The sequence below is a fragment of the Oncorhynchus mykiss genome, chromosome 26, assembly GCF_013265735.2.
Source record: "Oncorhynchus mykiss isolate Arlee chromosome 26, USDA_OmykA_1.1, whole genome shotgun sequence".
NCBI lineage: Eukaryota > Metazoa > Chordata > Actinopteri > Salmoniformes > Salmonidae > Oncorhynchus > Oncorhynchus mykiss.
This window is the reverse complement of record NC_048590.1, coordinates 28,652,588-28,670,504: the sequence shown is the minus strand read 5'-3', so window position 1 is coordinate 28,670,504 and position 17,917 is coordinate 28,652,588. Positions and strand designations below refer to the sequence as shown.

At 40.3% G+C, this 17,917-nt stretch overlaps 2 protein-coding genes and 2 long non-coding RNA genes across 6 annotated transcripts; 2 read left to right on the top strand and 2 right to left on the bottom strand.

Annotated features, from left to right (window-relative positions):
* Positions 1 to 404: 404 nt before the first annotated feature.
* LOC110506551 lies at positions 405 to 1,965 on the top strand. 2 transcript variants are annotated; one of them, XR_005039663.1, is made up of 3 exons: positions 405 to 513; positions 760 to 916; positions 1,543 to 1,965. It is a non-coding gene; the product is annotated as an uncharacterized LOC110506551 (long non-coding RNA). The 2 variants fall into 2 exon arrangements; XR_002470992.2 differs by lacking the exon at positions 405 to 513 and having other exon boundaries at positions 527 to 916.
* A 99-nt stretch (positions 1,966 to 2,064) lies between these two features.
* Positions 2,065 to 6,083, bottom strand: dnaaf4 (dynein axonemal assembly factor 4). The gene is made up of 9 exons (XM_021586251.2): positions 5,834 to 6,083; positions 5,543 to 5,690; positions 4,712 to 4,845; positions 4,417 to 4,633; positions 4,167 to 4,312; positions 3,411 to 3,520; positions 3,168 to 3,321; positions 2,943 to 3,048; positions 2,065 to 2,358 (listed from the first exon to the last, which is right to left on the bottom strand). Exons 1-9 carry the CDS (start codon positions 5,954 to 5,956, stop codon positions 2,255 to 2,257), a joined length of 1,242 nt encoding a protein of 413 aa, XP_021441926.1. The 5' UTR covers positions 5,957 to 6,083; the 3' UTR covers positions 2,065 to 2,254.
* Positions 6,084 to 10,529: 4,446 nt separating this feature from the next.
* Positions 10,530 to 15,665, bottom strand: LOC110506548 (pygopus homolog 1). 2 transcript variants are annotated; one of them, XM_021586249.2, is made up of 3 exons: positions 15,495 to 15,665; positions 13,823 to 13,908; positions 10,530 to 13,537 (listed from the first exon to the last, which is right to left on the bottom strand). In XM_021586249.2, exons 1-3 carry the CDS (start codon positions 15,631 to 15,633, stop codon positions 12,347 to 12,349), a joined length of 1,416 nt encoding a protein of 471 aa, XP_021441924.2. In that variant the 5' UTR covers positions 15,634 to 15,665; the 3' UTR covers positions 10,530 to 12,346. The 2 variants fall into 2 exon arrangements, with proteins under 2 accessions (XP_021441924.2, XP_021441925.2); XM_021586250.2 differs by having other exon boundaries at positions 15,389 to 15,553.
* LOC110506552 lies at positions 15,078 to 16,973 on the top strand. Its single transcript, XR_002470993.2, has 3 exons — positions 15,078 to 15,411; positions 15,516 to 16,168; positions 16,281 to 16,973. It is a non-coding gene; the product is annotated as an uncharacterized LOC110506552 (long non-coding RNA).
* The last annotated feature ends 944 nt before the right edge of the window (positions 16,974 to 17,917 follow it).

Here is a 17,917-nt window from a genome sequence, read left to right as displayed (position 1 = left end):
AATTGAAACCATGATAGGATCTGTAAGAATACTTTATTATTGACTGTATGTTTGTTTTACTCCATGTGTAACTCTGTGTTGTTGTATCTGTCGAACTGCTTTGCTTTATCTTGGCCAGGTCGCAATTGTAAATGAGAACTTGTTCTCAACTTGCCTACCTGGTTAAATAAAGGTAAAATAAAATAAAATAAATAAATAAAGAACCAAGAAAAAGCATAGAACCAGTCCTATACAATTACATATTAAAACATATTCTTTATCTTATAGAGTAGTAATTCTCTTTGGTTCAGATTTTCCCTGGTGTAGTTATGATAACAATTTTGACGTGATACACTATGGCTATGCAAAGCTGAAAAAAAATCATACAGATAGCGTTTACCTCAGACTTTTGTTTTGAAGGAATAACTTGAAAACTGGAAGTCTTAATGCTGCCACCGGGACGCGAATGTTGCTGTCATGACGCTAATAACAACAGACCTTTGCGAAGCTGAAGAACGTGTAACGTAATGAGGGGTAAGTTTAGTTTTAATTATGAGTTTGCGTGAAGTGAGCACGTCGTTTGCCAAAGTTGGAAACTACAGCTCCCAGTATACTATGGTCTCTGGATCACGTGATTGATCAACTGAGAAATACATGGGTAGATGTAAACCAACATACTAAACTCATGATTTTAGTCTACTGCAATGATTATATGTCAGTGGGTTGTCTTTATTCAATACGCCCAACTTTATGTAAGGTTTGTATAATAATACACACAAGGCTTAGAATGAAGAGATATGAAGCAAGGAGGATGATCCTTCCGATCTAGTACATCTACATCAACTGTCGCGTCAAAACCGTCGCAAAGGAGGGTAGCTACGGTAACCAACATCCTGAATCCACGACAGAGGTCTGTCCTCACCAACCAACTATCAAGGTAAGTCTTACTTTAGGAGTTTACAAAGTTTGTCTGAACCTTGTAGCGTTTCATATAACAAGGTTTCCCAAACTCTGTCCTGGGGCCCCCTGGGTCTTTTGGTTTTTGCCCTAGCACTACACAGCTGATTCAAACAACCAACTCATCAAGTTTTGATTATTTGAATCAGCTGTGTGCTAGAACAATAACGTGCACCAAGGGGGAAGGGCCCAGAACCGAGTTTAGGAAAAACAGTCATAAGGCATGTTGATATTCAGAGAGGAAGACGCAAAGAGATAGCTAGGCCCAACTCGGCTGAAAGTCTGTCGCCCACCAGGCAAGGAGATTTTGTATAATGAGTGTCGAGTTTTGTCAACAACAAAAAATGTATGGCTTATTTGCTACATTGGCGTCAACAACCCTCATATTACATTTTTTTTTTTAAAGTATTAAAATAATGAGATGTATCAACCAATAATAAAAAAAAAAAAGGATAGGCCTGCTGCTTTTTGGACAACGACTCCCATTGTTAGGGCGGAGAGACCAGTATCTTGTCAGTATCCATCATCTTTTATATTTTGCGAAAATCGAGTTTGGGAAACCCTGAACTATTTGATATATTTTTTTGTTATCACCTGACATTCTAGGTAGACTGGTAGGCCTTGGCAACAATGTCTGCTCCTCAACAGCAGGAACAAAGCAGAGCCCTGTGTGCAAACCCTGGGAATCCTGTTTTCTCATGTATGATGACCCCAGTGGTTAAAAACAATTCTCCTGTGCCATGGGCAAAGCCTCAAAGCCCCTTCTACAAGACCACCTCAAGTGACTATGGCATTAGTCCTCCAACATTTGAATCATCACCATGTACCTACCACCCACTTTCACAAAGATTCACAGAAGACCTTGGGAACTGTGGGATGTTACGTGACAACTCCTTCAATACAAGTCTTGATCGAAGCAGGGTATATGACTGCCCTAATTTGCAAAACACTATCTGATTTGATTGACATGGTAACATTGTCTTGGTGTTGATTAAACTACCTGGTGGACCTTCACTCCATTGACAATGATTGGTGTCCTGAAAATACATTTTTGCTGTACATTTAAGTTCTACAATATGCATGTTGTATCATTCTACTTACACACAAAGTAAAGCATAGTTTTACTTGCACTTATGTTATTTGTGACATACAGAAACACACTAATAGCTGGTTACGTAAAGCAAGTTACAATGTTTGACTTTTTTATTGTATCACTATAAACACATTAGGCTACACTGAACAGGTGGGCTATCAGCATTCATTGTAGTGTTCCTCATTGCAAAAATATATATGAATGTATTAAAAAATATCATTCAGGTCAGGGTGCACTCCCTTGGATGATTTGTCTGATTTTGTGTGTGTCAGCTTGTAGAGTTTCATTTTGAGGATCAATTGTCAAAGCAGCCTGGTAATCTTGAAGACCTATAAAAATATTTCCAAGAGAGAAAAAAAGTTTAGCTGACTGCACCGGCCATGGTAGGCATAGGCTGCTTAACCAGCTATCCCTACTTCCTAGCCTAGGATATCCACAGCTGCATTATTTCAGTCACAAGGCCAGACGGCTTGTCATTCGGGGCAGAACAAACTAAATAATCAACTTTTTAGCCAGCAGAGGTCGGTGTTAGAGGGTAAAGTACAAAACACCCATCTCTGGAGCTACAGTACATAATCTTTACATTGTTTTTATTTTATTTAACTAGGCAAGTCAGTTAATAACATTCTTATTTACAATTACAGCCTACACCGGCCAAACCCGGACAACGCTGGGCCAATTGTGCACCGCCCTATTGGACTCCCAATCCTGGCCGGTTGTGATACAGCCTGGATTCGAACCAGGGTGTCTGTAGTGACACCTCTAGCACTGAGATGCAGTGTATTGTGCAAAGTATTCTCTTCTGCATTTCACTTGTCCAAGTATGAATAACAATGAGGTCTAAAACTAAAATAGAACGTGCAAAAGGGGAGCCATAAAGCTTGAGAAATGCCCAAGTTGATGTTGCACAGACCTTCAGTATAGAGCTCCAGTTCACAAAAAGCTGTGCCTCGTCTTACATGAGCTCTTGTTCTGGCACCTGCATTGCCAGCCACAGGTGGCGTCAACAGATCAAGTGCCTGCAATGAAAGATTGTGTGTATGAAGAAACATTGTAATGTCATGTTCTATACAACAATCTCTTTTACCAATGCTGTTGAGTAAAAGGAAACATTTACACAAGGAAGATGAATACTGACCCAAGAGGAATCCTCAATAGCTTTATGAAGATTCCTTAGTTTCAAGTGACAAGCAGCACGGTTTGAATACATGGCAGGAATCTTTCTGTTAAGCTTTATGGCAAGGCTGTAAGCATTGATCGCAGCCAAGTAGTTACCTGTTGCAAACAATTTGCTGAAAAACATGGAGGGAAGACATTTAATATTAACGCTATGCTTCATTGTTCTTATAATCACTGATTTTGACAAGATTAGCCTACTTACTCTCCTTTCTCCTTTAACCAGTCAGGGTTCCGCTCTTCTTCTGTCAGGTCCTTCAGCTCTGCCAGGTTTACATTTATTGCCCTTCTGGCCTCGGCCTGCTTCTGAAGCCACTGTTCCAAAATAACACATTCATATGATTGGGTTGGCTTGATAAAATGTTTTTTTTTTTTTTTTAATGAAACACAACATGATGCTACCTCCCAATATGGAACTGAGAATGGACAAACACATCCCGTGCCCATAGCTTAAAGTAAAGACAAAGCAATCAATACCCATACTTAAAGGGAAATTCCACCACTTTTCATTGTCTCCGGCAGAATACCAGCATTTACATATGTGAAAATGGCGCGTTTAAGTTAAAATGTTCTACCCAACGTCATAATCAAAAGTGAAAACATTTTAAAAACAGTGATTTTCAAACACTGCAATTCCCAGTGACGTGGGGAGAAAGAATATACCTTCCCTCTGGCAAGAAACTCTGTGCAGGTTTTGAAAATCAGTTTTTCTGGCTTTTAATCCTACCCTGTGATGTCACAGAGAATCATTTTTAGGACAGTTCTTATCTTTTTAACCACAGATCATAGAAACGTGCTGTTTTAACATACAGTATGTAGACACTGGTATGGTGCTGCAGATAATGGATATGAGGTCAAAAAGTTGCGGAATTGCTCTTTAATAAACCACAGTTCCAAAGATTCTCTGATGGAAAAAAACTGGTTAATACTTGAAAGTGGAAAGGGAAAAATGAGTTTACACCTCTTCCTCCTCTGGTACTCTTGATTCTCGTAGAGCCGTGGGAAACACTCGTGGTGTGAACTTGATTTGAATGTTGCCTGTGGATCTTGGAGCTGGCAAATCCACCTGTTTTTTCTTGCTGATTGATTGAACACGGTTTTTCTGATCTATGTAAGAAACAAGCAGATGATATTCATTACGGAATACTCAACCAATCAACAAACTTATGATTGCAGAGTGTACAATTAGATTGTACCAGAGTTTTATTTACCATGCTTGACCTTGCATTGGTCTGATGTTCTGGGTACATGCATCTTTTCTGATTTGCTTTGTTTGTCAACCTTGATTCTCTGACTTTGTAGCTTTAGTTGGGCCTCCTCCTCTGCTATTTGCCTCTGCTTCAGTTTCCATGCCTCCAACTGTACTGTTGCTTTCTCACATTCATCATCCTTCATTTTCTGGATCTTGGCTCTCCCCTCTTCTTCAAGCTGAAAATATAAAATAACTGAAAATTAAGATGTATTCTTAGCACAAATTTCAGAGAATATATTTTACAAATGTATCACCTTCATCATGGTCTCCAGTGCATATTTTCTTTCTTCTTGTGTTTTCGTGGCTTTGGCTTTCGACTCAGCAGCAAGCTTTGCCTGGGCTTTCAAGAGTGCTCTTTCCCTGATCTCTCTCGATTTGTCTTTGTCATCTAAAACAGATAAACACATACACTAACAAGAGCCTTATAATATCTTCTTTGTGTAATAATACCAATCAGGGACAAATGTAATACATACAATGAAGTTGTCAAATACTGTGACTACTCTGCATAATGTATTGCAGCTACTTTATACCCATGTCCATGGCGTTGTTGAATAGTTGTTTCTGTTTGGCTTTAAGGGCATTCTAGAGCGTGCATTATTTCCCTATAAGGCACACGGTATCTCAGCAAGGTAGAATTCAATGGCTTTAGTTCATTCTTACAAGTTCTATGTTTTGAGCTGCTTTTGAGAGTAAAAGTAGAATTGAAAACATTATTGGCATTGCTGAATTCGATTTCAATAATAGCATGCTAGGACTGATGGTTTGGTTAGCTAAACTAGCAAGTCTGTTTGTTTAGTTACCAAGACAACTACTGTAGCTAGCCTATCTAGTAAACTTGCTAGCTACTTAAGTGGATGTTGAACACATTTCCAGCAAAAGTATAGCCATGGTATAAAAGGGATATCAACTTGGGGCTCTCAATGCGTTCTCTGGAAAATAATACAACTCCATGGAAGGTTTATTTCACTCTGCTAGCGCGTCTTCCATGTCATTTAATATTTTCAAATACATAGCCCCTCGTCGATTATCGCTTACATAGCTAATTAGACTCATATCTATATTGCTGTTAGCTAATGACTTACTGTTATTAATCACAAGGTGCTCCCACAGTCTCTCCTCCTTTTTCTGCAATGTGAAAACTGCAACTCCATTTCCAATTTTTGCTGTGCTTTTGTCATCATCTATCGGCTCAGACAGGAAGGCTTCAAATAAAAACGGGGGGAAATGTACCTAAATGAAGGAGGCAAATCAAATAAAAATGGTGGGGAAATGTACCTCAAATGAAGGAGGCAAACCAAAGCAAACTGATTACCAAAGCAATTGTCCATCTACTACTGCATTTAGGTAGGCACTAGTTTCCAAAAAACCTTTACCTTCAGATATTCGTCTGTGGAAAAGATATCTACTTTCCCAACCTTTACTCCTTTTAATGGTACATTTATGTAAACAATCGTTTCTGTCTGTGTCCATGTGTAATCTTTGACAATCAAAGGCATTTCAAACCAATTTATAGTTAACTTTGATTTGCTAAATTGCTGTGAGTGTGTGGTGGTAGCTACAACTTTGGCAGTTGCCAAGGAAGAAGTAAAGTTGTTTCCGCGAACGATTGGTGTACTTCCTGTTTCAAAGTTGATCTCCTGTTAAAGGGCCACTGCCAGGCCAACCTGCTTTCAGATCCTAGAGCCCAGCTGGACTTGAAAGGTTGAAGCAAAGAATATCTGACAGTTCTAAATGTTCTGATGTCGTGTTCCTAGTGCTCTAATGGGCTATTTTTTTAAGGTCTGTTTTGAAGGTGTAAATCTGAGAGCCCAACATTTTCACACATGAAAGCGAAGACACAATTTCAAAGTTGTATTTATTAAAATAAGTTTTGCAATAAAATCTTTGTTAATTTAGAAAAAGAGTTTGTGGCATTTGTAATATTAGTGCATACATTCATTATAAAGAACAGAATACAAAACAAATTAACAAATGAAGCTTTAGGTCATTGAAGAAATGAAACCATATTGTTCATGTTACAGAGGCTCATATCTAATCTATTACCAGACCTCGCAATTGAGCCCTGTTTGCCATTTTTTTTATACCTCTGCACAATTTTCATAAAACCATAATCAAATTGTTGTAACTATGAGTGAAATTAACATTTGAGATCATGTACCGGTACATTCAATATCCTAAAGGTAATATAATCAGGTGCTCATTTGAAAATTATATCCTTTTTGGTGGCCAATCGTTGTGGGAAAATACAAATACTTAATGTGCATGTACAATGAACATACAGGTTATTCATACATTACATTTACTAATAAACAACATTTGAAAATGTCAAGAAAATAAGGCATCTGGTGTCAATCATCTAATACGAAAAAATGAGCTTGAAAATCAAGCTAACTGCACTTTGCAAACAACGAGATATGTAAGTGGAGTTGTTGTTCTGTAAGGAATGTACTTATGAAATAAAATTTTGGTACATGACCATTTTTGTGTTAAATTTAACCATTCTCAATTCATTAGGAATGGGGTAATAATATATTATTCCTATTAACATTATCAATATTTTGATCACAATATTCAGCCTCGTCACAAACGGCTAATAAATTAACAGTCAACAACATACAAATGCAGTTTTTTCACTTGATGTATTTAAGCAAAATATCTAGAAGTGATGATGTATTAAAACAATTGTAAGGCTGTTGATCCTGATGTTAGCACTGAATCAACAGTAAATATAAACTGCTTGTTTGTAGCAGATCAAAAAGTAAGCAAACATTGATACAATTACATTATACAAAATTGAGCACAGTACTATTCACAATGCCACATTGAGTAGTTTAAAAAGTTGTTGAGTAGTTTTGATCAGTAGTTTTGATTTGGTTTATAGAAGATTTAGATTTTTGTTTTTAAATGACTGACCATATGAAAACGAATCTCTGAACAATATCAACTACCAACATTTATGTCTGATGGGCCGAAGCCTAACTTGAGCAATGTACTCCCATAGAAAGTAGGCAGGAAATATTTATTATAAACTCAAACATCCCCTCACTGTCAACTGTGTTTATTTTCAGCAAACTTAACGTGTAAATATTTGTGAGACATAAACTGAACAAGTTCCACAGACATGTGACTAACAGAAATTGAATAATGTGTCCCTGAACAAAGGGAGGGGGGAGGGGGGGGTCAAAATCAAAAGTAACAGTCAGTATCTGTTGTGGCCACCAGCTGCATTAAGTACTGCAGTGCATCTCATCATGGACTGCACCAGATTTGCCAGTTCTTGCTGTGAGATGTTACCCCACTCTTCCACCAAGGCACCTGCAAGTTCCCGGACATTTCAGGGGGGAATGGCCCTAGCCCTCACCCTCCGATCCAACAGGTCCCAGATGTGCTCAATGGGATTGAGATCCGGGCTCTTCACTGGCCATGGCAGAACACTGACAATCCTGTCTTGCAGGAAATCACACACAGAACAGGCAGTATGGCTGGTGGCATTGTCATGCTGGAGGGTCATGTCAGGATGAGCCTGCAGAAAGGGTACCACATGAGGAAGGAGGATGTCTTCCCTGTAACACACAGCGTTGAGATTGCCTGCAATGACAACAAGCTCAGTCCGATGATGCTGTGACACACCACCCGAGACCATGACGGACCTTCCACCTTCAAATCGATCCCTCTCCAGAGTACAGGCCTCGGTGTAACACTCATTCCTTTGACGATAAACGCGAATCCGACCATCACCCCTGGTGAGACAAAACCATCCTGTCTGGTCCAGCGACGGTGGGACTGTGCCCATAGGCGACGTTGTTGCCGGTGATGTCTGGTGAGGACCTGCCTTACAACAGGCCTATAAGCTCTCAGTCCAGACTCTCTTTTCGGACAGTCTGAGCACTGATTGAGGGATTGTGCGTTCCTGGTGTAACTTGGCAGTTGTTGTTGCCATCCTGTACCTGTCCCGCAGGTGTGATGTTCAGATGTACCGATCCTGAGCAGGTATTGTTACACGTGGTCTGCCACTGCGAGGACGATCAGCTGTTCGTCCTGTCTCCCTGTAGTGCTGTCACAGTACGGACATTGCAATTTATTGCCCTGGCCAAAACTGCAGTCCTCATGCCTCTTTGCAGCATGCCTAAGCCACGTTCTCACAAATGAGCAGGGACCCTGGGCATCTTTCTTTTGGTGTTTTTCAGAGTCAGTAGAAAGTCCTCTTTAGTGTCCTAAGTTTTCATAACTGTGACCTTAATTGCCTACCGCCTGTAAGCTGTTAGTGTCTTAATGACCATTCCACAGGTGCATGTTTATTAATTGTTTATGGTTCATTGAACAAGCATGGGAAACAGTGTTTAAACCCTTTACAATGAAGATCTGTGAAGTTATTTTGATTTTTACGAATTATCTTTGAAAGACAGGGTCCTGAAAAAGGGGGCAAAATGTTTGAGTTTACATTTTGAAAATAGTTGAATCACCAAAGTATTGCAATATTGAATTTAATGAAAAGTTCTCTAAACAATAAGACAAATCTACATGAGAAAAGCAAACAATTTGAAAATATACACTGCTCAAAAAAATAAAGGGAACACTAAAATAACACATCCTAGATATGAATGAATGAAAAACATTTTAAATACTTTTTTCTTTACATAGTTGAATGTGCTGACAACAAAATCACACAAATTATCAATGGAAATCAAATTGATCAACCCATGGAGGTCTGGAGTCACACTCAAAATTAAAGTGGAAAACCACACTACAGGCTGATCCAACTTTGATGTAATGTCCTTAAAACAAGTCAAAATGAGGCTCAGTAGTGTGCGTGGCCTCCACGTGCCTGTATGACCTCCCTACAACACCTGGGCATGCTCCTGATGAGGTGGCGGATGGTCTCCTGAGCTATCTCCTCCCAGACCTGGACTAAAGCATCCGCCAACTCCTGGACAGTCTGTGGTGCAACGTGGCGTTGGTGGATGGAGCGAGACATGATGTCCCAGATGTGGTCAATTGGATTCAGGTCTGGGGAACGGGCGGGCCAGTCCATAGCATCAATGCCTTCCTCTTGCAGGAACTGCTGACACACTCCAGCCACATGAGGTCTAGCATCGTCTTGCATTAGGAGGAACCCAGGGCCAACCGCACCAGCATATGGTCTCACAAGGGGTCTGAGGATCTCATCTCGGTACCTAATGGCTACCTCTGGCGAGCACATGGAGGGCTGTGCGGCCCCCCCAAAGAAATGCCACCCCACACCATGACTGACCCACCGCCAAACCGGTCATGCTGGAAGATGTTGCAGGCAGCAGAACGTTCTCCACGGTGTCTCCAGACTGTCACGTGCTCAGTGCGAACCTGCTTTCATCTGTGAAGAGCACAGGGCGCCAGTGGCGAATTTGTCAATCTTGGTGTTCTCTGGCAAATGCCAAATGTCCTGCACAGTGTTGGGCTGTAAGCACAACCCCCACCTGTGGATGTCGGGCCCTCATACCACCCTCATGGAGTCTGTTTCTGACCGTTTGAGCAGACACATGCACATTTGTGGCCTGCTGGAGGTCATTTTGCAGGGCTCTGGCAGTGCTCCTCCTGCTCCTCCTTGCACAAAGGCGGAGGTAGCGGTCCTGCTGCTGGGTTGTTGCCCTCCTACGGCCTCCTTCACGTCTCCTGATGTACTGGCCTGTCTCCTGGTAGCGCCTCCATGCTCTGGACACTACGCTGACAGACACAGCAAACCTTCTTGCCACTGCTCGCATTGATGTGCCATCCTGGATGAGCTGCACTACCTGAGCCACTTGTGTGGTTTGTAGACTCCGTCTCATGCTACCACTAGAGTGAAAGCACCGCCAGCATTCAAAAGTGACCAAAACATCAGCCAGGAATTATAGGAACTGAGAAGTGGTCTGTAGTCACCACCTGCAGAACCACTCCTTTATTGGGGGTGTCTTGCTAATTGCCTATAATTTCCACCTGTTGTTTATTCCATTTGCACAACAGCATGTGACATTTATTGTCAATCAGTGTTGCTTCCTAAGTGGACAGTTTGATTTCATAGAAGTGTGATTGACTTGGAGTTACATTGTGTTGTTTAAATGTTCCCTTTATTTTTTTGAGCAGTGTATTTAGTTTACTTTAAGCTACTTCTAAAACTGCCTTCCCTATTAGCAAAAATGGAAGCCATGCTTGAAACTATATTTTGACAAAGAAGTTTATTTTGAACCAAGCTTATTTTCCCTTTATGCAGTAAGCATGTCTCTTAGTACTAATTATCATATTATTTTACCTTTCCAAAATGAAAACAAAATATAAAGAACTGTTGATTTAAATGCATCATGTTTGCGCAAAAATACTACAATTAAAGCAAAGTGCACACATACTAAAAACATTTTTAGAGCATTATACATGTCTTTTATATAATAGGTTAATTTAAATGAGATTAATCTGTATACTGTTTTACAAAGTAACTTCATTAAGGCTCTAAATACATTCAATATCAACAGTTTAAAAAACATACATGGATCGTTCCACAAAATGAGTGCCTTTTGCGTCCCTTTGGTATTTTACGTAGAAATTGTGCATCAATATTGAATTTTAAAAGCCTGTTATATTCAAAGGTGTGCCCTTTAATATAGACCACATGGAGAATTCAACAAATCAGATTTTTTTATATGAATGAAGACTTGCTAAAGTGCCAAAATTCTGCATTTTGACATGTTCCTCTGTGCACTCTGACTTCCAGGAAGAATTTAACCCACAAAACCCTAAGATTTATCCAAGTTTAAACCATCATTGTAAAGCCCTAGTTATTTTATTTGCTTTGACAAAGTCATTTTTTGAAGATGATTTAATGTGATTGGTGAATAATTTTAAGGTAAAAAAACAACAACCTGCCATTCATTTTAAGGTCAACCCTGTTATGTGAACTGAACTTTTGTTTTAATATTGTGAAACGATTCCTTTAAAAAAAAGGAAAAGAAAGATTGAACATCTAATAGTCAAATCCTATTGTAAAATCAGGTGAGCTGGTTCTACTCTTTTTGGCCATTTTCTGGTGTTCTGTGGGAGCATAACACGAGCATAACACGTTAACCCTGTTACCCATAGATAGATTAAACAGGCACATTTTTTTTGGAACATTTATACTTTTTTCTTGCGCTTGCATTCAATTGCCCCTCCCTGTTGCACACACAACTTCAATTTCCCCGTCACAAGGTGATTTATGTCTGATTTAAGATGACATCTTCAACCCTGTTACTTTCAAAAGTTTTTTTTCTACTCACCAAGTTATACACCTCAAAAGGCATCGAATTGGTGGAACGACCCACATGTATCGAATCATTTATACAAAATGTATCAGATCCAATTCTGGTTGTATAGCATACAGTACAGGTGTATGGCTTTGGAACACCACTCCAGCTGTGACTATCAATGTTTTGGGAAACAATCATACTGCTCAAAATCTGTCAAACAATAACAACAGTTGAAAAAAATATGATTAAAACGTTGAATACGTTTGCATCCGTCAATCAGTTAACCTTTCCGGATAGCTTACTCATACTGATGTTATAATAACTTATATAAACCATAGGCCAGGAAAGTTGAGCGAAACAGTAAAGACCTTGTTAAGAGAATGACATTATTGTGGTCAACATGGCCAATGGTACCTGCCCAAAAATAGGGAAGAGAACTTCAGTCTAGCTCTTGCATCGGTCTAAGCAGGGGACAGACACTGCTATCCAAATTATACCAAATCTCAAATAAAACAACAAAATGGTAAAAATGTAACCCTTCGTAAACCCTACGTAAAAACGTAAGGAAAAATCACCAACAAAGGAAGTATAGCAAAGGAAATAGTATAACCAGTATATTAATAATGTTACTGATGGCCCATATTCATGACCATATCACTCACTGTTAACTGTTGGCTGCTGCCCTGCTGGCTGCCCTGTTACCTCCTTTGTTCTATGGAGCTGTGCCCCTTTCTCCTCCATGCAGATGTCACAGCCCCACACTGCCGACACCTCTGCTGTCAACAGGTTATAAGCTGTCTCAGTCATTCCAGTACAAACCCTGTGGAACCATTTTTGACATGAGGCCTCACACAGGATAGCTTCCTGGTCATCATTCACTTCATTCAGGCATATTCCACATGGAAACACAGGCTCTGTGGAGGAGTGGCTAGGCCTGTTGGGATGCATCAGTGTCTTATTGATGACCACACCACCACCTCCATTGCTTCTACTCCGCTCCAGGGGGGCTGCCTCCATGTGCCTGCCTGACTGTGGGGAATCATTATTGGGATGGATGATGCCGTTGATTTTCTCTGTGGTGTTAGGCTGACTTGCACCCTGACAGACCAGGGCGCCTCTATTCTTTGATTTCAGGTCGACAGAGTTTTTCTGACCCATGAGCTCCTCTGAGCCATGGCTTCGTTTCCGTGGAGATGTATTCTGGGATGTACTTTTGCTTGACACCACTTCACTCATGTCCTGTTTAGGTGTGGGTGTATTGGACTGGGCAAAGCTGTTGTTTTGCTGCTGCCGAATAAAACCGGGACTAGAGTCCATGCCGGGTCGGGGAGGTGGATTCCCAATTGGGATGACTGCTGATCTAAAGCTCGGGCCCATGTCAGGAGAAGTGCTTTGGGTCACATTATGCAGATGCACCTGATTTAAGTTGCCACGGGGACCTGGTCTGAAAGATTGATTGGGTGGAAGTGGCATGATACTGTTGTTGTTGTTTAATGGTGGATGGTTACCATAATTGGGATTTTCATGGTAACCATAGTTAAAGCCGGGGGGTCGATTGAACCCCATGCCCATTTGAGTCTGGGCAAAAGGGTGGAGCTGGTTTCGTGTCTGGTAGGGACCCCTGTAAGAAGAGGGCATCCTATTGGGCATGAGGTGGTCCATCCTGGGCGGGCCATAGCCACTGCAGCCAGGGTAGTGCGGGTTGCCAAAATATGGGTTCCCAGAGGACAGAGGCTTGAAAGATGGTGTGTTGTAGTTGTCATCAAAAGGATTAGCAGCCACTAGGTGGTCGGCACTTCGGTTTGGTGATGGAGCATACTCCGATAGGGGAGCGAAGAAAGGAGCCTGGGGACACACATGAAAAGGCAATGATAAAGGTAGTTGTTACAGAACTATGTAAGCAGCATCAAACACTTGACTATCAACAGCCATTCAGAGAACTTCTCAAAAGTTTGATGAATAATTGAGCAGCATATTAGTTTTGTCTTGAAATAACATTGTTTGACTGAATGAGTTCGGTCAATATTGGAAACCACAAGACTGAATGAGTTTGGTCAATATTGGAAACCACAAGATTTTTGACCTATACAAAGAAAGGGAATCTCAGAAAATTAGACTATTGAATTTGACCTGTGCGTTCGACTTGCACTTTTTCTTGTCTGGGCTATCCAGCAGAACACCCGGCCCTCCTAGATCATCAAGCCCACCATCTCCACCTGAGAAGGAAAACCACACAAAATGTTATCCAGCCATATAAAATGCAGGTTTCCCATTAAACTACAAGGCACACTTTTCACTCTGACAGACATTGTATAGAAAACTTACTTGTGGCATGCCAATATGTTGAACAACACAGAACTTGTTTAATTTTCTCATGAATGGCTTATTGCCTACACCTTCGTGAAGTCCATGTACAAGCAGTGTCAGGATTAAATTATAAGAGAGGCTGGCTGCACACTGTTTTCATGTAGTTTAACCAAATTTGAATGGTCCAATCTTCTCCATTGAGAAGAATCTAAAATGTTTGGCAGCTTGCTGCCCCTATCACGTTGTCCAAGTTGCCCCTATGATATGCGGCAAGCTGTAAACTCATGTAACCTAAGTATGGTATAGTCAGTATACTTGGTAACCAGAACCAAATTACCAGTACTCAGCAGTAGCCTCTCCTCCTCTCCAGGGTATATTACCACAGTAGATCAATACAGTAGAACTCTGTAACTCACCCCTTTAAAGTAGTGTACTAAATAGGCAAATAGGATGCCATTTGGGGCCTAACCCTGGTCTATAGAGTTCCTGACAGCCTCCCAGTCTTCATACACGGTCGATAACCAACATCCTCCAAAAAAGGCTCCTCAAGGATGCAAAGGTACATTAAAGGCTCAATCACAAAGACGTGTTGGATTGTTATGTCACTACAATGGCTGGTATCTATTATCTACTGGGTTGGGGTCATACTTGCCTGGTATCTGTTATCTACTGGGTCTGGGGGGGGGGGGGGGGGGGGGGGGCGGGGGGGTCATACTGGGCTCTTATCTATTAGCCTATACACACAGCCCTGTAAATATGTCAAACATGTAACCGTTTTTCAATGCTATTAAAACCACCCAAATCTTCTCCTTTGGTGGGCTAGTTTGTGTAATTGTTATAAAAAATAAATACATTGCAAAACAGTGGGCTAGCTCTTGCATGATAGCCTACAGTAGACTACTGGCGCATGTGATGAATGATCATCAATGTTTTCAATTTCTGTAGCCTATATCTTGTTGTTATAAATAAATAGGGCCTACAGTTTATGCAACATAATTTGTCCCACAGAGGTAAAACAGACAGTCTGTTAACTAAATGCACTTCATATATCGTTCACGGCAATAAGAAAACCTCAGCTGGCTACATAAAAAAAACTTCGTGGCAGTTCCAAATTTGCGAACACATTCCGATAGTGAAAGTTTTGTTGAACTTTCCACGTCAGCAAGGTAAATTAGATTTGGATAGTTTACGATATTTTTTTTTCAACTGAAAATGCCAGCGCTGTCTAATTATTTGGAGTTTCATTCAATACTTCAAAGGCCTTGAGGTAGGCCGATAAGCTCCTTCAACGTCGTAATTATGGTCGAGACTTGTGTGCAGCGTGTCGTGCCCCCACAGACAGCAACATACCACGCGCAGGAAGGGAAAAATATCGAAAACGCGCATTACCTCGGGTTCTTTTGAGCGAGAAGGTATCTTTATCCTGTTCTTTTGACATTACAGAGCTTCTTACATGACTTAAACCTGCATAATTGTGCTGAAAAGGTAACAGTACCCGACCGCTCTCTCCCCCCAGGAGCAATCACAACTATCTGTGTGACGAGGATTGCTGCAATCGCTTGCAAAGTTTGGGAGGAGCAGACAAATTCAACTTCATGATATCCTGTGTCACGCTGGGAAATTATTGTTAACATTGTATCATTGTCACATATTTCTCCACGTGGCACATGACTGGAACTTGTAAAGCACGGTTAATATTAGATTTTGACAAACGGAACCTTTGTGTGACAGCACAGAGACCCCTCCACATTGGCATGTTGAATGTGTCTGCACTGCCGCTCCGTCAGAAGTGTCGGTGTATTGTGATGAACCGCTGATGTAATGATTCGACTGGGGCGGAAGCTAATAAGTCCAGTTTGGATATTTAGTGGCAATATCGGTCTGTCTAATAACTGTTTATTTGAAGTTTATTACATACTTACCACTCTCTTTGGATGAGTTTAGCGCTATTCATTTTCTGAAGTGTTATCTCCTTAGTCATGATGAATTGCAGCCCTAATAGGCCTAACTTCTCTACACACTTCAAAAGTTGTTTTTACTGTAGGAATAGGCTACAGAATTTACAAAAATATATTTTTTTACTAAATTAAAATAAAGTTGTTGTTTAGGCTACACTATAGATTTTTTTTGTTTCTTTTTCACAGCCATATATGGACACCATTTTTTTGGGTAGGTTACAGATCTCTCCAAACAGAGGCTCTACTGTCATACACATGGGGTTAAACAATCCATGTATTGACTTTTCTCATCCATTAACAGTAATTAATTGCTGCTTTTTCAGATAAGGGAAGACCAATGATTGGATGGACTGTAATAACTGAAGATAATGCCAGAGGGGCCTTTAACTGACTACAAGAGGAAGCCTTCAATCTTTGGCCCCAAATGTCCGGTGGGGAAGACAACCATTGTCACAAAATGGACCAAAGGACATGACCTTACAAGTGCACTCCAGGGTCTGTGTACGTTTTGTTATTTTGATTTCCGAGTGAAAATGGAGAGTGAAAAACAGAACATCAACTTATTTTCTCACAATGTGAATTATTGTGTGGATTATAATTAACTGACAGTGTTGTAAGGGTTGATACCTTTTTTGTTAGAGCAAATCAAGTCTGACATTTTAATGTAGAAATTACAAACTTTAGAAGCCTTTAAACCTTGAATACATTGCAAGTTTGCATTTTCTGCTGTGCAGGAAATTTCCCACAACAGGCTGATCAAATTAAGATCCTACACCTGTATACATTTATAGATGTAGGCCAATTGTCGTAGCAAAAGCCGTGTTCACAATTGAAGAGAATAGCATCCGTCTGCCTTTCAGTCAGCAGGAAAGGATGTTGATGAGCTATAAACCATATTAATAAAAAGGCTTATTTTAACTTACTGTATTGGCTACAATAACAAAAATCACGAAACATACATGGACCCTCCAGGTAAGCCTCATGTCTCCCTTCCATGCACCACACGCTGATACAATGGAGACCACCAAGTTCACCTTCAAGAATTAATAGCAAACAAAAATTCATGGCAATATGCATTGTGTGATCAACTATGGCAAATGTGTGAGTTACAAAGAAGGTTATTATAAAAACTACTGATACAAACAAATATTAGAGTATCATTATAAAACTATTAAACTGTATTAGAGTAACAATGAGGACAGACATACCAATATGTGCAAGAAAGTTCACATTGTTTATTTTTATTTAAACTCAGAATCAGTCATTCTGAGAATAATTTGTTTAACTTATTTGTAACTTTAATTGGACAAGTAGGCTAACATTTTCGTCATGAAGAAAGTTGTAGTAAGGACCAAGGCTTGCCTGAATATCTTCAAGAAAAGCTGTTGGTGTGTGATCAAAGAGCAAACAGAAAAAAGGAAAACAAAACATTAACACAAAATAATGACAAAAGGTACATTCAATTTCAAGGCATGTGCCTGCTCTTACTATAACTTTGAAACACAACAATGCGAGTCTGTGTATTGGTTACACAGACTCCCAATGTTGTGTCCCAAAGCTACTCACTACAACTGTGAAGCAGCTGTGGGTTCCCCTGAGTTTAACTGTAAATGACCCACAGGGCTCCACCATTGCAGCTAAAGCCATCAGCACAGCCTTTACAAAAAAGCGTGACTGCAGAAGTAAAGAGGACTCGGAGCACCAGAGAATAATGATTCACACCAAGTGCTCCACTTTATCCCTTTATATTCACATGAAAAATAAAAAAAGAGAACACAACTCTTGAAATTAAAGAGACACAGGACTGGATCTGCGTCACTCGTTCTTCCATCTCTTGCATAACACTGACCCCCTCTGACTATAGCATCCATCACATCTCTATCAAAAGCTGGAAGAGGAACCTGAGGTAGAAGACGGTATATCACTTATCGGACATTCACAACCAATACGAGAATGCAGA